General features: G+C 40.8%; 1 protein-coding gene across 1 annotated transcript in view; it reads right to left on the bottom strand.

Annotated features, from left to right (window-relative positions):
* The window catches only part of AK9 (adenylate kinase 9), a 2,653,312-nt gene that overhangs the window by 198,166 nt on the left and 2,427,511 nt on the right, over positions 1 to 27,635 (bottom strand). Inside the window, exon 36 of the mRNA XM_044066804.1 lies at positions 15,385 to 15,554. Within this exon, the coding sequence (XP_043922739.1) occupies positions 15,385 to 15,554 (170 nt within the window). The remainder of the gene's footprint in view (positions 1 to 15,384; positions 15,555 to 27,635) is intronic.

The following is a 27,635-nucleotide window of genomic DNA, read 5'->3' as shown; positions in this document are numbered from 1 at the left end:
CTCAGAATCATCCAGATCTGTGTCGGACGTGATAGACTCAGGTGAGTCAATGTGCTTCCTCTTGCACTTCCTCTTCCGAGGGGGCTCTTCTGCCAAATCAGGAGAGGCCTCGGAAGAGGATGAAATCCCCACAGGGGGCTCCTGAGGAGTTGGCTCTCTGCGGTCCGGGATGAGGGAGTGAGTCGACTTACCCTGAGGCAGCATAGAGGGAGGGGCTGACGGAGCCGACTGTGGAGTAGAGCCAGGCTCTAACACACTCCGCATGACCTCGAAAGCACCCCTGTCAGGCAGAGCCAGAGGTCCCCGCTCCGAGGAGCTAAAGACCCCCCTCGGCACCGACAGTGATGGCTCGAGGCCGATGTCGGAGCCGAACTCACCAGCGCCGAAGCACCGAGAGGGAGAGGGGGTCGGACAAGGGTCCGATGCCACTCACCCCTCGGAGCCGACGAGGGAAGTCCGGCGCCGAGATTCCTCCATGGAAGAAAACGGAGCCGACGACGGAGCCGAAGACAATTGTCTCGGCTCCAAGGTGACCACAGTCTCGGTTCCGACACGACCCGGCTCCGAGCTCAAGAGAGTCGAAGGAGGAAGGAGTTGATGGACCGGACAGGCACCGACTGATGAGTCGGGCTCTGAAGCATCTGGGCCAGTGCCTCAGACTTGAGTAGTCGACTCACCACCCTCTGAAGGTCATGATCAGACAACCTCGATGACCTAGAGGAATGAGACCTTTGGCTCCGTTCAGACAGCAGGGGAGATCCTGGAGCCGAATGAACGGAGCCAAGCGAAGGTGACCTAGACCTCTTTCTGGTTGTCGGCTCCGAAGATCTTGTCGGAGCCGACACGGGTACCTCGATAACCTCGGCTCCGGCCGGAGCCCAGGGAGCCACAGAAACTGTGGACTGAGTCTTATTGGCTCCTGCCGGTGCCGATAAAGGCAAGGTTGAACAACCTGGGGTCTCGGCTCAGAAGCCGGAGCCGAGGACCTCGATGCCTTGGAGGGCTTCCCTGTTGAGACAGACAGGGAATCCTCAGGCTTCAACAAGCCTCTCAATATGAGCTTGTTTTTTCTTTCCTGCAGGACCCTGGGGCTGAAGCCATGGCAGACAGCACAGGAGTCCTGCAGGTGCAAAGGCCCCAGACAATAGACACAAGAAGTGTGAGCGTCTGTCAGAGACATTTTCTGACAGCACGCATCACACTTCTTGAATCCGGAGACCTTTGCTTCTTTAGACATAGCCTAACTGGTGAACACAAACACACACTCAAACACACCAGTTATACCCTGTCAAAATAACAACTATATTAAAAATATAGTAAAATTAAGTACAACAAACAGTAGTACACTACACAAACACTCCCTAGGGAAAGGAAGGCCAAAGGCCCAAGGGAAGAACAAAAGTTCTTTTGACAAGAAACGGGAAGAAAATAGGTTCGGGGATAGAGTTTAATAAACTACACTAATTTAGGAATAATTAAACTAAAAAAGGGGGAACAAGAGTAACTTTTTATAGAAAAAGCTAAAACTTACCAGGAACCGGTAGAAAAACCAACCTCGAAGCTGTAGCGGCAAACGAGATCTGAGGTAACTCTCGCCTAGCATTGTGGGATATAAGGGGAGCCTCGAGCCGGTGGAACCAACTCTCGAGCTTTAGAGTGGCCGAGTCGGAGCCGAGGTCGGCTCCGAACCCATCCAGCAAGAATGAAGGCGAGATAGACAACTTAACATTATTTATTTATTCATTTTATTTTATTTGTATCTATTTACTGGGGTAGAACACTGATCTCCATGGACCTTTTCCAGGCTCAGCACAGGAGCACTGTCAGGTTAAGGGACTTATGCAGTAAGTATCTACATTCTGTATCTCACAACGTACCCCCTTTCTGCTGTCTATACCTTTCACATCTCACTTGCTAGCCATGTCTTTCCACATGATTAGCTAGATATTGGATAGTTTCACTAATGCTTAACAATGTCATGTTTTTGTAATGCATTATTTGTGTCTCCTCTACGGGCAAGTGATATACAGGTTCATGTCACTTCTAATTATTCATTTATCTATATCAAGCTTAAACTAATAGTTACTATAATTTATCATCATTTATTTATTCATGTACTGTGACTCTTATCCTGTGATAGACTGACATCCTATCCAGCATAGGTTTCTCTGCCATGCATTCAGTGACTGCCACTATAGGGTTCAGCCTGCCTGTGATCTTGAGCCGGATAAAGCAGGAAATCTGAGAATAAATGAATGTGCTATTGTTCTTTAACCTGAAAACAAGTCATGTGATAATGATTCCCTCTGAATTAATTATTTAAAGATCAGTTCTTACCTACCTACATCAAGTTGCATTTGATTATTGTTTTGATCTGTGTGTGTAACATGTATTTAACCTTCAAATTAAATTATATTGACCTGCATTAGACTGTGCCAAATAACTATAAAATGTTTTCTCTTTTATATGTTTCTATGACTTTGTAAGACAATAACGTCTTTATAAGACTTCATATCCCCCAAGCTTCAGAGAAAATAGATTTCGACACTTAAAGCATTAAGTAAACAAATAAGTAAGTGCACAAGCAACTAACTAACTAACTAACTAACTAACTAACTAACTAACTAACTAACTAACTGACCAGCTAAAAGGAAATGTAGTTGATCAGCCATTTGGGAAAGCTATGTTAAGTTACTAATCAACTCTGTTTTCCCTTTAAGACAGAGACAGAAAATTGATTACAGTCTTATGTATTTTGTTCCTTTATTGTTTAATGTCTGAGCTGCCGCTGGACATTCATGTTATGCAAAATCTTCTCTCCTGCACAAAATGTTCTCAGCTTTGAAAAGAAAAGAGCAAGCTGAATGGCCTGGCTAACAGAAACAGTTGAGATCCTGTTAGGCATAAAGAAAGGATTTATCATTAATGATACTCTATCCTTCTGAATAAACCTTTGAGGTAATCTTAAGGCAAATATGTTTGCTTCTTAACTAAACCATGAGCTTCCACCTGTATGTATTAGTTATCTCCATCACACAGCCCAAACTGCAGTTAGAGTTTCTTCTAAATTTACAAAAACAAATGAAGAACTAGGGAATTAAGCTCCTCTAAATAAAATCCAGGGAAAAGCCAAAAAAAGAGAGAGCAAACACGGCACAAGGCTGGTAAAACTATTTAATGAAGTTAGCGCTTTCACGTCTTAACAGACGCTTCCTCAGACTTTGAATGAAACACAAGATAAAACTGCACAATTTATACTCTCATTAAAACAATTTACAAGTAATACATTAATTAATATTCATGACATCTTAAAATGGCAAACACCAGCCTAAAAGGCATATACAATGACATGAACAACATTCTGAACCCAATTTAATATGATATACTAAGAGGCATTTAATATCTAACATACAAAACCATAATAGAAAATAAAGATAAAAATATTTAACAATTCTAATTTCAAAGGAAAAAAGATAAAAAAAGATGAAAAAAAGAAACAACACATACTCGGTTAAATATCAGAATATGCAAAAAGCATGCATATCTGAATTCTTAAAGTATATAATGATTAAGTCTAAACATCTAAATATCTAAAAAAAATATATACATTACTAGCTAATAAATCTGCTATCCTAATGTTTCAACGGTCTGTCAGATAAAAACGGTTTAAGCATTACTTTGTCATTTAACCCAAATCCCTTGTCAGCTTGCGTCCTGATGATCCATTTCATTTCCCTTTGTTGAGTAAAATTCTTGATATTGCCTAACCTATTACTATGTCAAACAATTTCTAGTACCAGAAAAAAGAATCTGTGATTACTCCCATGGTTTAAAATATGCTGCGCTAGAGCATTCCCTTCATCTTCCCTATTTATAGCATACATGTGTTCTCTGACCCTCACCCTCAGTGAACGATTCGTCTTCCCTATATAGAAGACAGAACATTTGGTGCACGAAGCTAAGTACATCCCGTCTCTCGTTTTGCAATCAGTATTGGATTGGACACTCTAAATTGGCCCTAGGCGTGAGTGTGTGCATGTGTGTAGCTTTTGTGGAAGGTTTGGCATTGGGCTGGCAACTCAACACCGTAAAACTCCACTGCCAATCATGAGTGGACAGCTGATCCGCTGTGACAACCCCTAACTGGGAACAGCCAAAAGAAGAAGATAGTGCTTAAATACATAAGTTTTATTGGTAGTGGGATGTATAAACTTATTATTATTGCAAGAAAAATGACAGGACAGGTGGTGCTAATGCACACTAGTAAACTTATGAAAAGGCATCACAACCAGGCAGAAGCACGAACAAAATGAGTAGTCCACACGCTGGAATCACTAGAAAGCACGAGCAGTTTAATCAAACACACTAACGCACGTTGTAAAACAGAACGTTTTCGTCTTCAACTTCATCAGAAAATGAACTGTAATCACCATAATGTCATATATATACACACACCCACATTTAAAATCATTTAAAACCACCAATCACAGTAAGAGAACCATTTAAGTTAATTAATACACACATTAAAATATGCCATCTAAATGTTAAAAAGCATCAGTAATATATATAAATATTATAAATCTTCCACACACTAAAAACTCTTATAAAATAAAAAATATATGTATGTATCATTCAAGTAAGAAATAATAGTTGATGTAATAAATTTAAAACCTAGTAATTGATATAATATGTTTGAAACCTAGCAGAATAAAAAATGAAGTTATATCCCCCTCCAGTGGCTAACCTTAAAACTACATTAAAATACAATTTGAGTACTGAATAAATAATCAGCACATAACTTCTAAAACTAAATTGATGTTGTATACCACAGAGTAAAAACTATTCATTCTATTTATACAGGTACTTGAAAAGAAAATGAATCCCCTTTTAGAGCATAGCAGATCTTAGTTTGAGTACCGGTGCTAGGGATAGCATTTCATTGAACCCTGGGTTTCTACCTGAATCCAACACTAGCTGCCAGTATAACTCTCTGTATTCAACTAGTGTTTCTCACATACCACCCCTAGGATTCATTGTAACGACCTTGAGTATAAAAAATTGAAAACCAAGGGTTTTACATTTAATAGTATGCTTGTATAATGCATTTCTTTCATTCTTAGTTTTAATATCGTATAGATGTTCATAAATTCTCTGCTTCAGTTTTCTTTCACTTTTTCCTATGTAAAAAGATTCACATTCTTTACATATTGCAATATATATAATACCTTTCGTATTACAGTTAGCATAGGTGTTTAATATTAATTTCTTTCTCCTAGCCTGCAAATATATGTGATCCCCAACTGATAGAAATGAACAATAACTACAACTACCACACTTGTACAAGCCTTTCTTTTCCTTTTTGCTGTTTTGTGTACTGCCCCTATTTAAACCCCTCTCTAATATATTCTTAATGGTGCTACCTTTACGATATGTATAAGTAAATTCATTATCAAAAATGTATCTTAGGTCAGATATTTTGGAGAAATTATTCCATTCTCTATCAAAAATTCTCCTTATAAGTCCTGAATGTCCATCATAAGTTGTAATGAGACCTGCTCTATAACCTTCAATGGATTTACTTTCTTGTTTTTTATCTTCTAATATTTGGGCTTTACCCAAAATTGGAGCAAACTTATCCTTCCTCTTTTCTTTCACCTCATCCAAAATTTTGTCAAAAACTTCATAAGGGTATCCTCTATTTAAGAATAAATCCCTAAGTACAAACACCTCATTCAAAAAAACTTCATCATTGGAGGTCATTCTACTTAAACGCACCAGTTGTCCTTTCACCACCCCCTTCTTCTGGTAGGGTGGATGACAACTGGTGTAGTGTAAGTAAGAATTTGAAAAGGTCTTTTTCCTATATATTTGTGACATAAATTTACCATTATTTTTCTTGATGTGAACATCCAAATAAATCAGCTCATCCTGATTAAAGTTTTTTGTGAATTGTAAAAAATCAGTTGTACTGTTAACATATTGTACAAAATTGTCAAAGTCTTCTTGTTGCCCCTTCCACAAGAAACATAAATCGTCTAAAAATCTACTGTATAACATCCAATAACCATGATATTGTGAACTGACAAGAAATTTATTTTCCCAGTAAGCCATTATTATATTAGCGTAGGTTGGGGCACAATGTGCACCCATGGCAACACCTTTTTCTTGCTTGAAGTATTCCCCTTGAAAAAATATATAATTATTTTTCAGAACTATTTCCATGAATGTTAAAATAATTCTAAAATCACTGTGGGTAATCTTTTTACTGTCCACTAACATTTCCTCAAACCACACCATACCAACGTCATGTGGTATACTTGTAAAAAGGTCCACCACGTCTAGTGTACCAAATGCTACATGTTCACTAAACAAAGTATTTTCCAATTTCCTCAGAAAATCCCAGGAATCTTGTAGTACATTGTTATTTCCTTCAAGTACACATTTCACCTTTAGGTCCACAAATTTTGCTAATGGTGCCGTCACAGATCCATCCGCTGAAACTATAGGTCTCAGAGGTGGGTCCAGAGCATCTTTGTGCACTTTTGGAATTCCAAAAATGCACGGCACTTTGGGCTTTTCAGCATGTAAATATTTGTATGTTTCTTTGTCAATTGAACCTTCTAATAACATGTCATTCAATATAACTTGTATCTTTTTATATGCAATGTTGATTTTATTGATGGACGCTCTAGAATATTTATCAGTATTATTTAGGATCTTCATCATTTTCCCTTCATATTGTATACAGTCCATTAACACTACCCCCCCCCCCACCTTTGTCAGGTTTCATAACCCTTACATTCCTGTTGCTGCTAATGTCCTTTAAAATTTCCAGCTCAGCAGGGGTTAAGTTTGAATGTACGTGTTGTTGATTCAAGTTTGCTCTCAATTCACTTTCAACCTTTAGTTCAAAATTTCTAAGCTGAGGGTGCAGTGGTGGATTGAATGTACTACTACGTTTCAAACAATCACTTCCAATATTGTTCTTCTTCCCATTAAAAAACAGTTCTAAATTTTTCTTTCTGATAAACAACTTTATATCCACAAGTAATCTAAAAATGTTGGTTCTCTGTCTAGGAATGTAAGTAAAACCTTTAGAAAATAAGTCAAAAAAAGTTTTATTAATTGGAATACTGGAAAAATTAAAAATGTTAAAATCCTTGTACGTCCATGTATTCCCTTCTATTGTTAAAGCACTTATTGATTCCAAACTTGTTCCTTCCTCACCTGTGGCTTCCATCCCCTGCCCATGTAGTTTTTTGAATTGTAAACTACTGGTTCCTTATCCATTAATCTTTCTGATCTTCAGAGTGGGGGAAACTCAGCCATATCTATGTTGTGCTCTGTATTTTCAGGTTCATCCCACTCTATTATCACATGTGGTTCTTTTGCCCACATACCATAACCCTTCCTCTGTGAAAATTTTGGTTTTGGGTAGTGGGTCTTGTTCTTATATTCATTTAAATCCCTATTAATTTTTCCCATTTTCCTGCTCTGAACTTCATTACATCTAGACTCAACATTCTTTAATAATTTATAATATTTGTCTTTTTCTGTCTCAACAGTGAACATTAAGTCACAAATAATAGTTTGGTTAATATTTTCAATGTCCATGTGTAATTTCTCCATCTCAGTTTCATTGTTCTTAATAATCGCTCTCATAATATCATAGCCACAATTATCAAAAGCAGTTATTAATTCATTATAAAATTCTGTGCCTTCTACTACATTGTTCGGGTATTTACATACCCTAAGGCCTTTGGGCACAATTTTAATGACAGACAGTGCTTTAAATAAGAATTATCCATGTCTAACATTTTATACTTATAAATGAAATAATCCAAATCATTTAACATAGTATTGTAGCTCGCGTTATAGTTTATATTGAAGTTCTTTTGGTTGAAGTCAAGTTTAACGTTTAAAAAGTCTGACAATTGTCTTTTGGTACCTGGAAGAGCATTGTCTCTATCTGGCATTACATGCGAACCACTGTGCTTACTGGTACCTCTTGTTCCTTCAAATTCAGCCCAATTCGAACTGTTGAGCGTAATATGAGGAAAACCATCCATATTGCCATTAGCGTTATTGGACACCTCCCTGTTCTCCTCTCTCTCTTTAAATGGTTCTCTTACTGTGATTGGTGGTCTTAAATGATTTTAAATGTGGGTGTGTGTATATATGACATTATGGTGATTACAGTTCATTTTCTGATGAAGTTGAAGACGAAAACGTTCTGTTTTACAACATGCGTTAGTGTGTTTGATTAAACTGCTCGTGCTTTCTAGTGATTCCAGCGTGTGGACTACTCATTTTGTTCGTGCTTCTGCCTCGTTGTGGTACCTTTTCATAAGTTTATTATTATTGCACATATATGAGCAGTGATTACAATTCCTGCAAGCAAATATGCCTTGTCATTGTGATTGTACTAACCTAATCTGAGCATTGCTATCATTATAACATACCTTGTATTGCGATAGGAAAAACTCAGTTGATCCCCAACTATGTTGATCAATTTCTCATCAGAACTAAGTATTTGCCAATTCTTATTGATGACATGAAGTAATGTTTTGTTTTTACTGGTAAAGTGCAGAATCCTTCTACACTTATTACTATTATCCGATCTACCTAATGGGGGGTTATCAGAATTGTCTCTTCTACGATTTCTAAAACAGGGTCTCCCTTTATTTGTTCTATCTATAATGTCTGTTTTTTTGAGTTGTTTATATTCATGGGCCTTATATCCCCTAGCTATAAATTCTTCTTGCAAAGTACCTAATGCTTTCTCGCATCTTGTTTCTAAGCTAGTAAGCCTAGATGCCCTAAGACCTTGACTCTGTATAATATTTTTATAAATGTGATCCAAAACAATGAATAAGTCACAAAAATAGCAATGAAAGTGAGCACAAGCAGAGCTGGGGATCACAATTATGTAAAAAAATCGGTTCTTATTCCACAAGCAGGTGTAGTACAATGAAATCTTGTATTAAGCAAAATACACACAATCAGATAAGCGCTTTTGTTTCTGCTGATTCAGAGACTTCTTCAGAATAACAGTTACAATTTAATCAGGCTACTAACAAGCAGTAATAAATGCAGCAGAATAAATGCAATAAAGTAGGAAGAAACACAAATACAGTAAACGCAGATGAATAAAGTGCAATTTTTTATATAACAATAGAAAATGAGCAAACTGATTTGAACAAATTATCCAATTAACCAGTAAAAAAAGCTCAAAACTGAGCCCTGTTCCAGCAGTCTTCAATCAGACAAGTTCTAACTGCACACTCCTGCCACTAGGGTGCAGGGAAACCTTCTCCAAAAAATATGGCCTGGATTAGTGCTCAAGTTTTACAAACAAAGCTAGATTCAGCATGCCTGAATCTAGTCAATGCTACAGCAAACAAGGCACACCAATTTCAGAAAGGAACAGTTCAAATAAGCAGGCACAATAATCCTTTAACCAGAATTTCCCAGCTCAGAAGGGCAGAATCTAACCTCTCCTCACACAAGAGTGCAGACCACACACCTTCTTAATGTAAAATAACTGGCCTGAAGTCCAAGTGCTTAAACCAGAACTAAAACACTTTTAGAATAATCAGCAATTCCCAACTTAGACGGATGTAAGCTACCTGTCCTGCCACAACAGTGCAGACCACAAACCTTCTTAATGTAAAACAACTGGTCTGAAGCCCAAGTGCTTAAACCAAATGGCTTGGAATATCAGTTACAATTTAATCAGGCTACTACCAAGCAGTAATAAATGCAGTAGAATAAATACAATTGAGTAATTTTCAGAACAGGCAAAAGCAAAATAAAGTGCAATTTTTTTTTTTGAGATCCAGTGATGTTTCTGTGGACAAGATTCAACTATACTGCCTTTTATTAGATTTAATTCTGACTAAAAATGTGTTTAGCTTTGATGATAAATATGTTTTGCAAATTAATGGAGTAGCCGTGGGTACCCCATGCGCTAATTCCTATGCAAACCCAGTGATGGCACAATGGGAAAAAGAGTTCATCTTGATCAATGGCGGCGTAGTGGTGCAGTGGTTAACATTGTCACCTCACAGCAAGAGGTTCACCGATTCGATTCTCAGCTGGGGTGCCTTCTGTGTGGAGTTTGCATGTTCTCCCTGTGTTCGCGTGGGTTTCCCCTGGGTACTCCAGTTTCTTCCCACATTCCAAAGACATGCATCTAGAGCATTTCTCCCTGGGCCTCCGCTGAAAACAGGCTCTGTGGAACCTAGTCAGGCTTTCCTGGTCAACAAATGATAAATAAAAAATAAAATAAATGAAAGATTCTCCAAGTTTATAGGTTAATAGGTTGGTACTAGGCTATCAGCCCTAGGGCCTATACAAGCCTAGCCATAACAATTCTCTGGATATTTCTTCCCACAATATTTACTTTCCTGGACCCCTGTTTAGCAGGGTGGCTCACGTGATCCCTGGGGTGAATTTCCTATTTCCCATCCACTCGTCAAGGTTCCTTTTGAAGAGGGCCAAGGAGGTGCTCTGCTTGACGTGTATGGGCAGTCTATTCCAGAGTATGGGGAGTCTCTGGGTCAGGAACCTATCCCTCCAACATGTTTTATTTATTGTGATGACAAAGTTTAGATCCCTGGAGCATGTGGCTATGAGGGATTGGGATTTCTTTAAGTGGAGCATGTCCAACAGCTCAGGGTTTGACATGGTCTTGTATGTTAAGCAGAGATAGCCTCTGAGTAGATGATATGCCACAGAGTATAACTGGAGACTTTTTAGATGGTCAGCATAGGGCATCTGCTTTAGGCCTGTGATTCTTTTAGTGGGGTATTTGAAAAATGTATTTTACGTGTACGCTGCTTCTATGCTGAGCTGGATCCAAAGTCTTCTTAAGGCACACAGTCTTGCTGGCTGTTTACTGCTGAATCAGAGACACAGAGCTTTGTATGACTGTGTATCTTAAGAAGACTTTGGATCCAGCACAGCATAGAAACAGCGTACACGTAAAATAAATTTATCAATGGTGACCCCATTGAAAAATTTATTTTACATGTGCACTGCTTCTATGCTGTGCTAGATCCAAAGTTTTCTTAAGACACAAGGTATTGCTGGCTGTTTACTGTTGAAATCAAAGTCACAGAGCTTTGTATGACTTGGTATATTTTTTGGCCTTCTGTGGGAAGTCACGTAATGTCTGTTTTTAGACTTTTCTATTGTCCTGTCAGCAGTTCTGCTGATGTGAAAATGCACAAATGCATGCAATCAGAATAACAGAAGTATGAAAGAAAACATCTGTTTTGTTGTTATTTAAAAAACATGTATTGCTGAGTTTATAAAAGAGGATGTCTGTTAATAGATATTTGTACTGCAAACATGAGAAAATCATGTAATACTTGCTTTCCAATATTGCTTTGTTAGGCTTTTTCTGATGCTGTGAAGAGAAGCCTGTCTGTTGTACATATAGTATGAATGCCCATTTTACATTGCTAAACTCTAGACATATATTCAAGCAAAATTTTTATTCTATGCTTTATCTTTCAGCATATTTACAATAGAATTCATTTCAGCCTTATATTCATAATCTCTAACAGTATTGCTGTGGCCTTTCCAGATGTTGCAGATGTCTTGTGAGGTACATACTAAATGGGGCGTTGTACTCTATAATGGGTCTAATCAGGGATGAGTACAGTGGGACAATGACTTCCTTTTTTCCTGGATGAAAAGCCCTTAGTGATGAGGTGTGCAACATAGGATTTCCTGACTGTTGTGGTGATGTGGTTATCAAAGGTGAGACCACTGCCCACCTGTGTCCTTGTGCCTCTCATCACACTTTTGGTGTTTAGTGTACTGCCACCTATGTGGTAATTCATGGGTACATGGTGTTTTCCAAAGAGGATAACTATACATTTCTTTGCATTAAGCTTGAGCCCATGGCTCTGGCACCAAGCATCTGTTTCTGTAAGACCCTTTTATAGAATATCCACATAATTTGGGGATTCAATATGCCATACTATAAACGTTTTGTGGATGATGTTTTTCTTGCTTGGAATGGCTCTGAGAGTGAGCTATTATATTTCTTGGAATATGTTGATTCTACCACACATTTCCTTAGCTTCACTGGTAAATGGTCTGCTGCGACCATTGAATTTTTGGATGTAGTTATATGGAAGGAGGGTAAGCATATTCATACTGAAATGTTTAGAAAGGATTGTAGAGGAACAACCTCCTACACAGACAAAATTGGCATCCTAGACACATTTATAAAAATATTATACAGAGTCAAGGTCTTAGAGTATCTAGGTTACTAGTTTAGAAACAAGATGTGAGAAAGCATTAGATACTTTGCAAGAAGAATTTATAGCTAGGGGATATAAGGCCCATGAATGTGAACAACTCAAAAAAAAAAACAGACTTTATAGATAGAACAAATAAAGGGAGATCCTGTTTTAGAAAACATAGAAGAGAGACTTCTGACAACCCTCCATTAGGTAGATTGGATAATAGTAATAAGTGTAGAATTATTTTACCCTATACCAGTAACAACAAAACATTACTTCACGTCATCAATAAGAATTGGCGAATACTTACTTCTGATGAGAAATTGATCAACATAGTTGGAGATCAACCGAGTTTTTCCTATTGCAATAGCAGGTCTCTAAAGAGACTTTTATGTTACAATGATGGCAATGCTCGGATTAGGTTAGTACAATCACAACGACAAGGTGTATTTGCTTGCAGGAATTGTAATCACTGCTCATATATGTACAATAATAATGTTTATACATCCCATTACCAATAAAACTTATGTATTTAAGCACTATGCTGATTGTAAAATGAGGGACGTGATATGCTTAGCTTCATGCACCAAATGTTCTGTCTTCTATATAGGAAAGACGAATCGTACACTGATGAAGAGGGTCAGAGAACACATTTATGCTATAAATAGGGAAGATGAGGGGAATGTTCTAGTGCAGCATATTTTAAACCATGGGAGGTCATTGCCCTACTGTACTCATCCCTCATTAGACCCATTTTAAGAGTACAACTCCCCATTTGGTATGTACCTCACAAGACATCTGCAGCAGCTGGAAAGGCCACAGAAATACCTCACTAAAAGAATCACAAGCCTAAAGCAGATGCCCTATGCTGAAAGTCTAAAAAACTTCAGCTATACTCTGTGGCATATTGTCTACTCAGAGGCGATCTCTGCTTAATGTACAAGGCCATGTCAAGCCCTGAGCTGTTGGACATGCTTCACTTAAAGAAATCCCAATCCCTCAGAGCCATACGCTTCAGGGATCTAAACCTTGTCACCACAATGAACAAAACATGCTGGAGGGATAGGTTCCTGACCCAGAGACTCCCCATACTCTGGAATAGACTGCCCATACATGTCAAGCAGAGCGCCTCCTTGGCCCTCTTCAAAAGGAACCTTGACGATTGGATGGGAGGTAGGAAATTCACCCCAGGGATCACGTCAGTCACCCTGCTAGACAGGGGTCCAGGGAAGAAAATAATGTGGGAAGAAATATCCAGGGAATTGTTATGGCTAGGCTTGTATAGGCCCTTGGGTCGATAGCCTAGTACCAACCTATGAACCTATGAGTAATCACAGATTCTTGTTTCTGGTACTAGAGATTGTTCGCATTAGTAATAGGTTAAGCAATATCAATAATTTTACTGAACAAAGGGAAACGAAATGGATTATCAGGATGCAAGCTGACAAGGGATTTGGGTTAAAAGACAAAATAGTGCTTAAACAGTTTTTATCAGAGAGACTGTTGAAACATTAGGATAGCAGATTTGTTAGCTAGTAATGTATATATATTTTTTAGATATTTAGATGTTTAGATTTAATCATTATATACTTTATTAAGATTTCAGATATGTATGCTTTTTGCATATTGTAATTTTTAACTGAGTATATGATATTTGTTTCTTTTTTTCATCTTTTCTTATCTTTTTTCTTTTGAAATTAGAATTGTTAAATATTTTTATCTTTATTTTCTATTATGGTTTTGCATGATATTACATGTCTCTAACTTAGTATAACATATTAAATTAGGTTCGGAATGTTGTTTGTATTATTGTATATGCCTTTTAAGCTGGTGTTTGCCATTTTAAGATGTCATGAATATTAATTAATTTATTACTTGTAAATTGTTTTAATGAGAGTATAAATTGTGCTGTTTTATCTTGTGCTTCATTCAAAGCCTGAGGAAGCATCTGTAAAGAAGTGAAAGCGCTAACTTCATTAAATAGTTTTACCAGCCCTGTGCCGTGTTTGCTCTCTCTTTTTGTGACTTTTTCTTCTATATTTACTGACCCATATAATTTTTTCAAAGACTAAAAAGGTAAAAACAAAGCAACTACTTCTACATACCTTTCTCTGGTGCTGCTGTGTCTGGATGGTGACATAGGCACCGTGGATATGATCAAACTCCCATTAAGGCTATATTCATACAGGCATTTTGATGACAAAGGAGAAAACAAAATTACATATATATAGTTATATTTTTTCTTTCAGTTTTCTGAGACTGGGAATTCATTTTATACAACCTTTTTATTTAGCTACTAAGTTGTGTTAAGCCTGCAACTGATTTTTATGAATCTGAACATTTCCAGTCAAGATGCAGCTGCACACTGTTGCTTTGGCCACAACATTTTCACTTTGTCTCCAGCTTGTGAGTTTCCTTAATTCAGTTGTACTACTTTCATTCATTCTCTGGTTTTGTGGTTTACTGTTTATGGGATGTATTCTATCAGCTGTGGATTATGGAGTATATGCACCTCATAGTTTAATTTTGTTTTGCTTGTTCTTGTGCAATGTGTGTGGATTAGTGGCCCGTATTTTTGAATATCAGGCATCACTAGGAACAGTTTAGACAGGAGTTATTAAGCACTGACAATTACAACAGATTTGGTATATTGACTGCTGGCTTCTGAACTCAAAAATAGTGCCTTTAATACTTCCTAGCCATCCGCTGGAACCCACAAAGGATGAACAAAATATAACCTGCCATGTTTCTATTGTGTTTTTTTTCACAATTTCAATGGCCAACTGCATGAAGACAGGTTTGTTTACAACTTTTAATTAGCCTGTATTTTCTCTTTCTTTACCCATTATAAACCAATGGACAACCGCAGCAGTAAAACTACATTATGTATCTCACTGCTCAAGCTAAGAAGTAAGCAGCAAAAGAAGTACGTTCAGAGAATGAAATGTTACGATGCTTAAAATGTCTGACTAATGAGACCCAAGGAAGGGATTAATATAAAAACACACATGATATTGTTTGAATAATGCAAGTTCTCTTTTGACAATGACTTGAGAAAAATGTTAAATGTAAAACACTAGGTGGATTACCAAAATGTTGAGGATTACATTTAAAAGTACTATACCTTTGTTTTCCATCAAGGTAAGTGACAGAGCAGTAACCCATCATCTCTGCCTGTTTAGGGAATCTGGCTTTCACATCAGTGGCACTCAATTTCTTTGGCAGCATATGAGGAGGAGGGAGAGGATGTAGAGCCAGTGGCAGCACAAATATGTCTGGTGTAGCAAGGAATTTCTTTTGGGAAGAAGGAGGATAAAAATTACAGTAAGTATAACACAGACTTGTACTTGAATACTTCTACAGAAGGCACAACAACTGAAATCCACACTGTGATAAACTATAAGACAGTAACTGGATGTGTGCACACACATGTACGTGTACATAGTTCTTCATTGACACATTATTCCAAACTTTTGGAAATATGCAAGGTTCAAAACACATACAGGAGCAAGAACAGCTAAAAACAGTACATACATTGAAGCCAGTCCTTTGGAAAATTGTCATTAGTAAAGGGGTTTACATTTTTAGTAAAACTTGCAAATAAACTGAAAGTACCATCTTCTCTGAAAATGTATTTAAAATACGTAACTAAATACTTATTTTTGGAAGAGCTATAAACTAAAACTAACCAGTACACTACCACTCAGGCTTTCAAGTAAACAATAGGTTTGAGCAGCCAGATGAACTGAAAAAAGAAGTTATGTACTTACCATAACATTTCATGTGAGTTGTTTATCTCGCCTTTATTCTCACTGATGGGTTCAGAGCCGATCCTCGGCTCCGACACGGCCGATAGCAAAGCTCAAGGTTTGCCAGTAGCTTGAGACCAAGCCCCTTATCCCACAATGCACTGCTGGAATTACCTCAGATCCTGTTTGCTGCAAATATATATATATATATATATATATATATATATATATATATATATATATATATATATATATATACATACATATACCTTTACCCTACTCTAAAAAGGGAACACTTACCAAAGGAAAGAAGTACTGAGGAGCCAGGATAGTACTAGCCTCTAAGTCTACTGTCAGCCAGGAGGGGAAAGGAGGGAGGGACGTGAGAATAAAGGCGAGATAAACAACTCACATGGAACGTTATGGTAAGTACATAACTTCTTTATGTGAAGTTGTTAAATCTCGCCGTTTATTCTCACTGATGGGTAGCGTCCCTAGCACCCTCAATCTTGGGTGGCTCATGGAAGTACATTTTTCAGTACCGTGGAACCAAAGAAAGACCTGTCCCTGGAAGCTTTATCTACTTTGTAATGTGTGATAAAGGTATAAGGCTTAGACCATGTGGCTGCAGCACAAATATTGTCAAGGGGCAATTTAGCTTGAAAGGCAGAAAATGTAGAAAAGGCTCTGGTAGAATGAGTCTTAGGTTTGTGCGTCAATGGCATGTTAGCATTCGCATAAACAAAGGATATACAATCTGATAACCATTTAGATAAAGTTGTTTTAGCCACTGGATTACATTTTCTGGCTTCTGAAAAGGATACAAAAAGTTGATCTGATTTTCTAATATCCTTAGTTCTGTCAAGAAAAAATCTGAGCAGTCTGTGTACATCAAGTTTGTGAAGCATGTATTCCAATTTGTTAGAGTGGTTGGGGAAAAAGACTGGCAGCTCAATGACCTGATTGATATTGGATTCAGAACAGACTTTAGGCAAAAATGAGGGGTTTGTTCTGAGATATACTCTATCAGCATGGAAAATCATGTAAGGTGGTCTGACAGATAATGCTTAGAGTTCTGACACTCTGCGGGCAGAAGTAATGGCCACTAGAAAAATAGTTTTCCAGGATAAATATTTGAGATCACAAGAAGATGCTGGTTCAAAAGGGGGGAGAGTAGTTTGAGACAGCATAAAGTTCAAATTCCAGGGAGAATAAGGAATTTTGACAGGAGGTCTCATATGAAGAACACCTTTAAGAAAAGTTTTAGATAACTTATGGCCCATAACGTTCGAGCCATCGAATCCAAGGTGGAAATTTGAGATGGCGGCTAACTGGACTCGAACTGTAGCAACTGCTGCCCCTTCCTTAAAAATCTTTGTCAAAAATTCTAAAATGGATGATAGGGGTCAATTTTCTGTGTGTTGGCCCAAATTGAGAACCTTTTCCACTTACTGCAATATAATTTCCCGGTTGATGGCTTGGGAGAAGACAAGAGAATTTGTCTTGTATCTTCTGAAATTAAATGAAGCCTGGCAATTAGGGGAAGTGGATTAGCCAAGCAGTCAGTTTCAGGGACTGCAGGGAATTATGGAGGTCTCCTGATGGGTGCGTCAGAAGGGCCAGAACTGGGTCCAGGATCCATGGATCTTCCAACAGGTGATGGTGGAGAAAAGGGAACCAAATCTGTCGAGGCCAGTAGGGGGCTATGAGGATAACTCCTTCCCAGCGATTTTGCTTTCTGTAAAAATCTGGGTATCAATGGAAAGGGTGGGGATGCATAAAGGAGACCTGGGGGCCAATCGTGTACGAGTGCATCTCCCGGGGGATGTCCCGGAGGTGGTATTAGGGCAAAGTAGCTTCTGCATTTTGAATAGATGTGGCTGACAAAGAAGTCGCAGCAAGGCTGGTCCCATTTGTGGAAAATCAACTCCACAACCTGTCGTTTGAGAGACCACTCATGAGGGAGCAATATCGCCCTGCTTAGCTTGTCCGCTATCACGTTGGATTTTCCCGGGATGTGCGTTGCTAACAGAAAATGCTGGGATGACACAGCCCATTGCCAGACCCTGAGGGCTTCTCAACAAAGGGGGTAAGACTTGGTTCCACCTTGCTTGTTCAAGTACCAGACTAGTGACATGTTGTCCATCTGAATTGCAATAGTTCCTAGAGGAAGAGAGTCCTGAAAATACTGCAATGCCAGAAGTACTGCACTCAACTCCAGAAGATTGATATGCAGATGTGACTCTTGATCCATCCATGTGCCTTGGGCAGTCTTTCCCTGAAAATGCCCCCCCACCCTATCAGGGAAGCATCCGTGGTCACAGTGGCTACTGGGGGGGGGGTACAAAGAGCCTTCTGATTGTGACATGAAGAGACATCAACCACCACCAAAGGTCTCTCTTGCAGGTATCTGCAATGAGAATTATGTGGTGCATCGACAGTTTCTGGTAAGACCACTGAACAAAGAGGAGCCATTGAAGGATTTGCATATGCATCCTTGTGAGTGGTATGGCCAGGATTGCAGCTGCCATCAAACCTAGCACCTTCAAGACCTCTGCTGCTGTAGCTTTGTTCTTTGACACCAGTGAGTTGATGTGTTGGCAGAGAAGTGAGACTCTTTCAATTGGAAGACGTAGAGTGGTGGTTGAGGTATTTAACTCTGCTCCTATAAAAACAGTATGCTGCGATGGCGATAAGGCAGACTTTTCGAAGTTGACTGTAATGCCTAATTGATGGCAGAGTGTCAGAGTGTATTGTGTTGCCTGAGTCAATTGATGCCTGGTGGTAGCGGTGAGGAGCCAATCATCTAGGTATGGAAACACCTGGAATCCTAGATGCCTCAGGTGAGCCGTGACCATTGCCATGCATTTGGTGAACACTCTGGGGGCTGTTGTGAGACCAAAGGGCAGGGCTCGAAACTGGTAATGATTGGCTCCCAGCCGGAAACGCAGGTGATCCCTGTAGCATCTGTTCATCTTTATGTGATAGTATGTGTCCTTGAGATCTATGGAGCACATCCAATTGCCTTTCCCTAGGAAGGGAAGAATGGACTGAAGCGTGACCATTTGGAACTTCTCTTTCTTTATGAACTGATTGAGTCTGCTGAGGTCCAAGATATGTCTCCAGTCCTCTGTTTTCTTTAGTACCAAAAAGAATCTTGAGTAAGTTCTGAATCCAACTTGGTCTGCTGAGACTGGTTGGATGACTCTTTTTTTCTAGCAATTTGTGGACCTCTAAGATTGCTTGTTCCCTGAGACTGGGTGGAACATCTGGGATTCTGTATACAGGAGTGGGAGGGGTAGAGAACGGTATGAAATATCCTCTGAAAATAATGCTTTGTACCCAAGTATCCAATGTATGTTTAGCCAGGCTTCTGGGTACAAAGATAAGCAACCCCCGACTGCCTCCAGAGCCAGACAGCTGGGCCTCCCTTCAGGGGCGCTGCTAGGGCTGACCAGAAAACTGTCTTCTGTCGCCCTGTTGCTGTGGACCACCTCTGCCGCGCGGGTGGTGTCTTCCATTGTAACCCCCTCCTCTGCCTCTAGAGGGGGTTTATCCACATGTGTCCTGGAAGGTTCCCTGTGCTTTATAGAACCACATTTTTCCGCCCTTAGGGCCCTTGGGATAGGGTCGAGTAGGGGTAGAAAAACGGACTCCAACGGTAGATAGAGTCTTGCCTTTCTGCTCACACCTGGTTAATGTTTCCTTTATTTTAGGCCCAAACAGTGATGAGCCGTCAAATGGGGTGTTAATAAAGGAAGACTTAAAGGGCTCTGCAAAGGAACAGAGATGCATCCAGGCTTGCCTCCGCAGAGCAATGCCTGAATTAGCGGCTCTACTCAAACCATCAGCTGCATATGATATGAGACGCATGGATGAGTTCACGACTGAATTTAGGGCAGCAAGCTCTGTGTTGACTCTGTCGGCCACCCCTGCAGCTACTGTACCCTGAAGAGTATCTCCTAGCTCTTTCAGGAGATCTCTTTGGAGTCTTGTGAAATAGGTTAAATAGTTTAGCGATCGAAGAGAAAAGGTTGCTGAACTAAACATGCATTTCCCATATCTATCCATGATCCTAGACTCTCTATTAGGAGGATGGATAGATGTGGATGTTTCAGACACTTCCTTTTTGGTGACTGCAGCTACCACCATGGCATCAACAGGTACTCCCTTGGTCAAAAAGGCTTTGTCCACTGGGGCAGAGATAAACTTGTTCGGCTTCCGAGGGACAGGTTCCATGGCCTCCGGCGACTCCCACGCCTTACGAGAGATCAGGTCCATGAGTTCATCATAAGGCGGAGACACCCAAGAAGTGGAAGACTGAGACCCAAAAGCCTTTAAGAGCACTGACTCATCCTCAGTAGGGGGTTTGGACTGCCAACTGCCCCTCTGATTCAGGATCTCTAATATCTCTGCGAAGGAGATATCCTCAGAGGGGGGATCGAGGGGACCATTCTGACTCATCCAGGTCAGTGTCAGATGTCAAAGACTCCTGTGGGGAGTCCAAAAACCTCCTCTTGCACAATCTCTTCCTGGGTACCGCCTCAGTGGGGGGATCTGGGGAGGTCTCAGAAGAGCAAGGGATGCCCTGTGGGGGTACTTGAGGCTCAGGGTCTCTACGCTTCGCAGGGGGACCGGTAGATGAAGAAGCGGACACAGGAACTTGAGGGGAGAGGGAAGGCCGAACCGATGCTGATGATGTCTTAGGAGACATTACTCTCCTCATGGTGTCGAAAGCGCCATGGCTCTGACGAGAAGGGGTAGATGGACCCGAACGGACCATCTGATCCTCCCGCACTGAAACCATAGGCTCCGAGCCTGAGGTAGGAGCTGAGCTCATCCAAGCTGAAGCCCCGAGAGGAAGAGTCGGCACTGACATATCGGTCCGACTATCCTCCCCAGACCCGACAGGAGAGTGTTGGCTCCTAGCGTCCTCAGTCGGCACCAAGGACGCCCAAGTAGATGGAACCGATAATACCGGTGTGGGTCTCAGTTCCAAGGATTCGACAATCATTGGTTCTGGCTCCTTCAGCTCTGAGGATCCAGTATGGCTTGGAGGAGGAGTAGTCAAATCCGGTTCAATGGTCTTCGGCTCCAACAAAGTGGTCGGTGCCAACAACAATTTAGCAAGTCCTGGTGCCCTTAAAGGCTTCTGCACTAGCCGATCCATATCCAAATCAGACAGGCTGACTGAAGACTTAAAGGAATGCACTGAAGGTGCTGACTGGAGCAGAGGAGATGAGGGGACCTCAGAGACCGGCTCCAAGACTGGGAGTTGGCTTCCAACCAAAATGGCACTCGGTTCTGAGAGCTGTGGAGCCGATGACCCTGTACCCTCTGATCTCTTTGCCCTCTTGGTCTGTTTGGGATCAGAAGACTTCGAAGATTTTGATGAAGTGCTGGCACTTTCCTGGCTACCCAATACTTCAGAAAAAGAATGCTGCAATAACCCCCTATATTTTAGTTTTCTCCTCCTTTCTAAGAGAACCCTAGATGAAAAGGAATGGCATATACTGCAGGAGTCTTGGAGGTGTTTAGCCCCCAGACAATAGACACATTGGACATGTCCATCTGTAACGGACATTTTAAATACAGGGCTAACTAAGCCCACACTAGGAAAACTAATAACAATTAAAAATAGTAAGACTAAATAGGGCCAAGAAAGGGCCTAACACCAAGAAAACAAAAACTACACACAGGGTAGAGCTCTACAAAAACTAACCTACTTAACTATTATTATTTTAAACTAGAAACACACTGAACATTAACAATCACCCAAAAAACTAGAAAATGAGTTTTTTTAACTTGCGATTTTTCAAAATGGTCTGAGCTAACTGGATCACCGAGATCTCTCTTGCCGCAGCAAATTAGATCTGAGGTAATTCCAGCAGTACATTGTGGGATAAGGGGCTTGGTCTCGTGCTACTGGCAAACCTTGAGCTTTGCTATCGGCTGTATCGGAGCCAAAGATCGGCTCCGAACCCATCAGTAAGAATAAACAGCGAGATTTAACAACTTCACATTTAATGTTTGCTACTCACTTATATAACGGGATTATGTGAGCCTGTATTGGTTGAACATTATCATGAGAAACTTGTGCACTAGTAAAAAGAGGATAGTACTTTTAAAGAAAATAAACAGGTTGTACCATGCCTTGTAGGTAAGTAAGCAAATAGTTAAATTTTTCTTTAATTATTGTACTGATTGCTTACTTGGCCTGGAAGATACCTGAAAAGGGTAATTTCCCAGAGTTACCTGGGTAACAACCATTAAATAAATAAACAAACAAATAAACAATAAAGTAACATAGACCATATAAATCCTCCAGTTTGCACCCAGGTCTCACTATGATAAAATATGTGATAACTCTGGAGTAATGACAGTCATCTATATAAGAAAAACATAATGATAAAACATATAAATCTGTAAATATGCCTTCCAAAAATTGGGATATGACTACAAAGGGGAATGTAAGACTTCACAAAGTGGAATAAATTACTTCCAGTATCTGGTCAACACAGGATGAAAGACTTGCCACATCAGCAACAAGGCAGGGGGCAGGAGGGCAGGAAGACTGAACCAGATGGAGACAGACAACATGGATCTAGCATTATAATATGTACATAACTGTTGTATCCAATGCTGTCTGCTCCATCTGGATTCAGTCTTTAGGACAGAACCCCCAGCCATGAACATTCATTAGGAGGAACTAAGGAAGGATATTCTGCAACACAGTGGAGCCAAAGGATGCCATGGATCTAGAATGGTTGTCCAGCTTATAATGTGACACAAAAGTGTGATGACCCAGCCAAGGAGCAGCAGCAAAAATATCATCCATTGGTACTAGAAATAAAAGCTGTAGAAGTAGCTACAGCCTTTGATGAATGACCCTTGCGCTTCAGTCGGACAGTTTTGTCTTTCAAAGAAAATGCAAACAAAATACAATCTGATAACCACTCGGATAAAGTTACTTGAGATACAGGAAAGTCCAGCCTGGATTTTGAAAAGGAGACAGATAAGTGAACTGATTTTTGAAAGTCTTGGTATGGTTGAGATGAAATCTTCATTGCCTACATACAGCCAAACAATGCAAAAGATATTCGCTTTTGTTGGAAAAATTGGGAAAAACACAGGAGATTAATTGAACTGTTTAGGTTATTCTCAAAAGCAACCTTAGGCAGAAAGAAAGGGTTCATATGAAGTGAAACTCTGTCTTTTGGAACACCAAATAAGGGGGTGAAGAATCAATTTCTTGTAACTCTGAAACCCTTCTTGCAGAGTTAACCACCATCAAAAACAAGGTTTTACATGACAAAAGCTTCAAATCCAAAATAGCTGAAGGTTCAAATGGAGGGCCAGCTAGAACCTGTGGAACAAAGGGCAAATACCAAGGAGGGACTGCATCCCATACTGGGAAATGCAGTAGAAAAGTGCCTTTAATAAATGCCTTGGAGATCACGAGAGAAGCCAAAGGCACGCTATTCCCAACAATGTGAAAATTAGAAATGGCTGCTAAATGCGCTTTGAAAGTAGAAAAACTAGAATGAAACAACCCAGCCAGAAAATTCAAAATGCATTCCAAAGGGAAAGAAAAAGGGTTGAGGCCCAGAGCCTCTGTCCACACAGCAAACCTTATCCACTTACTGGTATATACTTTCCTAGTGGATTCCTTCTGAGAAGAGGACAATATATGAACAACTACCTTTGAAAGCTTGGGAATTCTGGCCATCAAGGAAACTGGAGGAACCATGCAGTCAACTTGAGAGACAGAAGACTGGGGGGATCCAGACCTGCTGGATGAGAAATGAGATCAAGAATGGGATGCAGTACCCAAGAGGGTTATTTCAAATGAGGTAAAAGGAAAGGAAACTACACCTGACAAGGCCAGAAGGGAGCAATGAGGATCACTGTAGCTCTGAAGTGGGCTGCCTTCTACAGAAACTTTACCATCAAAGAAACTAGGGGATAAGCATAAAGAAGACCCAGGGGCGAAGCAAAAACCAGAGCATCCCTGGGTGACTCACCCAGAGGGGGAACAATGGAGTAATAGCTGCTGCACTTGGTGGTGGACAGGGAGGCAAACAGGTCGCAACATGGAGTGTCTCAATGCCTAAAAATCCAAGCTGCCACTATTGGAATTAAGGACCACTCATGAGGCAACAAAATGCTCCTGCTGAGGCTATCAGCCAGAATGTTGGACTTCCCTGGGATATATATTGCCACCAGAAACTGTTGAGAGGAAATCGCCCACTGGCAAACTTTCATGGCTTCCCGACAAAGAGGTTAAGAATGTGTTCTCCCTATTTGTTGAGATAGCAGATGATGCACATATTATCCACCTGTACTGCAATCATACCCCTGGGAAGGGTGTCCTGAAATGCCTATAATGCAAGGAGGACCTCTCTCATCTCCAGAATATTAATGTGAATGTGTGCCCTGTGGAAGACCAGGACCCTTGAACCATCCTCCCTTTGAAATACCCCACCCCCACCACAGGAGAGATCTGTCCGTGGTGACAGTATCTGAGAGAGAATGAATTACAAATGGTGTCCCTTAAATTATCTTGGGATACTGTAACCACCACTAAATTTGCTCATGATACACTTTCATTAACCATATAGGGGAAGTCAAAGGACGTGTCAGGAAGGACCACTGAACAGCCAGAGTCCATTGATGGGCCCTCATATAATATCTGGCTAAAGGAACCAGCTGTATTGATGCTGCCATATGACCCAGAAGCTTTATAAGTGCATGTGCTGTAGGCTTTGGAGTTTCTGAGCCTGAAGGATGAAAATTCTTGAGCTCAGGATCCTGGTAATTTGGTGCCTCATGTCTAAATGACACTGTATGAACTCTAGAACTTGTATAAGCTAAAGGCTGGATTTCAGATAGTTGACTGTAAAGCCTAAGTTGTCCTGCCAGTGGAGTAATGAGTCTGTGGCTGAGATCAATGATGCTTTTGAGGTGGTGCTGAGAAGCCAGTCTTCCAGGTGTGGTAGGCCCTGAAATCCCTGTAGCCTGAGCCAGGCTGAGACCACTGCCATGCACTTAGTAAATGCCTGGGGGTGTGGTGAGACCAAAGGGCAGGGCCCTGAAATGGTAATGATTGGACCCCAGCCTGAAAAGAAGAAACCTCCAAGAAAGTCAGTCTATCCTGATGCGATGATAAGTGTCCTTGAGGTCTACATAGCAGATCCAAACATCTTTCCTCAGAAGAGGTAAGACAGATTGCACTGTGACCATCCAGAACTTACTTGCTTAAATCCAAAATTGATCTGTGATCCTTTGCTTTCTTTGGAACTAAAAAGAACCTGGAATAGACCCTAGATCTTATCTGGTCTGGTGGGACCTCCTGAATGACTTGATTTATGAGCATTTTTTAAATCTCTGTCACTGCATAAAGTCTCTGATAAGGTGGAACATCTGGGAGATGTTTTGGGTGACAGTTTTGAACTTCTAAAAATGGACTGTAATAACCTCTGGATACGACTTTCAGCACCCAGGTGACTGAGGTGATGATCTTCCAAGCTTTTGAATGGAGAGCTAGATGACCTTAGACTGCTTCCAGAGAAGAGCAGCTGGGCAACCCTTCAGGATTTCTGAAAGACCCACTGGAAAAGGCCCCATGAAAGTCATGCTTTTGTAGACTATCTCCACTTCGTGGGCAACTTCCATTATGATTCCCCACTGTCCTCAGGATAAACCCTTCAGAGGAGCATCTTGGGAAGAGAATTTTGACTTTCTCAAAAAGAGATGCTTAACTCCCTTTTGATTCCTTAAAAAGGTCCACGGGGTTTAGAAAAATGTATATCAATGGCAGACAGAGTCTCCACATCTTGTTTGTTCGCTCCTTGTCAGAGTATCCTTACCTTTGGCCCAAACAAAAAAGGAATACATCAAAATAAGCATTGATGAAGGATGCTTGAAACAGTCTGAAAAGTTACACAAATGCATCCAGGTGTGGTGCCGCATTGCAATTATGGAGCCTGCCACTTGAGTTGGCTGCATTAGAGATAAGTCTCATTGCCTGACCTATAGGGCCATGTCAAACCCTGAACTAATGGACATGTTTCACCTCAAAAAAACGAGATCCCTCAGAATCACTTGTTCTAGTGACTTGAACCTATGTACAACAATAAACAGGACATGCTGGAGGGATAAATTCCTATCCCAGTGACTCCCCTCACTCTGGAATAGAATCCCAATCCATATTCGACAGAGCTCCTCTCTGACCCTCTTCAAGAGAAATCTTGATGAGTGGATGGGTAATCATAAGTTCTACCCCGGGATCACTTCAGGAGCCCTATTGACAGAGGCCCAGGTTACTAATCTAATGGGGAGGCGAAAGCCATCACTCTGTGGCTAGGCTTATAAATGCCCATGGGCAGATAGCCTAGTACTTACCTATGAACCTATGAAACTTTGGCGATAGAAACCAGGGTGGACAACTGATTATCCAGCTTTTTCTGAGTATCTGGAGACTGCTGAGTCTTAAGATACTTGACACTTCAGACACTATGTCCCATTGAAGTTTTGTCAAGTGAGATAATTAGTTAAGTGTTTTCAATGCAAAGGTGGATGAGGAAAAGGAATGCTTCCCTAATTGATTCCAGTGCCACTGACTCTCTGTTCAGGGGGTGAATCAAGGAACTCTCCTCAGAAATCTCCTTCTTTGATGGCCAGTCCTGTACTCCAATAAGGCCTGTCTTGGGGGGGGGGGGGGCAGAAGCTTATCCGGCTTTCTAGGAATGGGCTCCACTGTGCCAAGTTCCTTCCATGCCCTCCAGGATAACAGGTCTATAAGAGCATCTGAAGAGGACCACACAAGGCGTGGAAGGGCCAACACCTAAGGCCTCCAGTAATACTGACTCCTCCAGAGAAGGAGCTCCAGTGGTTCATTCTCCATACTGGCAAAGTAGCTCCAATAAATCACCAAAAGAGATGTCATCATGCAGGGACTAAGGGACACCCTTTCCCCTTCTTGAGGTCAGTATCCTCAGTGCGAGACTCCTCTGGGGAATCCAAGTGTTTCCTCTTGCACTTTTTCTTCCCGAAAACCTCCCATTCTGTCTCCATAGCAGGGCTTCCCAGCTGTTCCCTTTCCTCCTTAGCTTTTAAGGAGGAAAGGGAACAGCTGGGAAGCCCTGCTATGGAGACAGACTGGAGGCTAGCTGATGTAGGCTGTCCTGGAGCAGACTGATGACTGGCCACAGGAACAGATGAAAACTGGGAGGGAGTACTGACTGGCGAAATCTGACTCTTCTCCATAGAGGAGACCATCCTCTCTAAATGTCGAAAGGCGAGGTGGAGGCAGACCTGTAGGTTCTGAGGACAGTGGAACCCAAGGGTACCAAAGACAGCCCTGAACCAGAGGAAGCAGCACCTAGACCCAACATTGAGATCAGAGCCAATCTGTCTAAAGTTGAAGCCCAGAAAGGAAGCAATGATCCCAAAAGCAGGGACTGCCAACCTCAACCCAGAAATTCCAGCTGAGACACTACTACTCCAAGGTGCTGACGGCCCTGTACAAGTCTATTTCAAGCCTACCATGGAAAAGGATAGAGCCAAAGACAGCTAAGCCATTGGATCTGGCCCTGAGAGTAGAAACACAGCTGGCTCTGAAGAC

The sequence above is a fragment of the Protopterus annectens genome, chromosome 1.part0 (genome assembly GCF_019279795.1).
Source record: "Protopterus annectens isolate FY-2018-M chromosome 1.part0, PAN1.0, whole genome shotgun sequence".
NCBI classification, from domain to species: domain Eukaryota; kingdom Metazoa; phylum Chordata; order Ceratodontiformes; family Protopteridae; genus Protopterus; species Protopterus annectens.
This window is presented reverse-complemented; position numbering and strand designations above follow the sequence as displayed.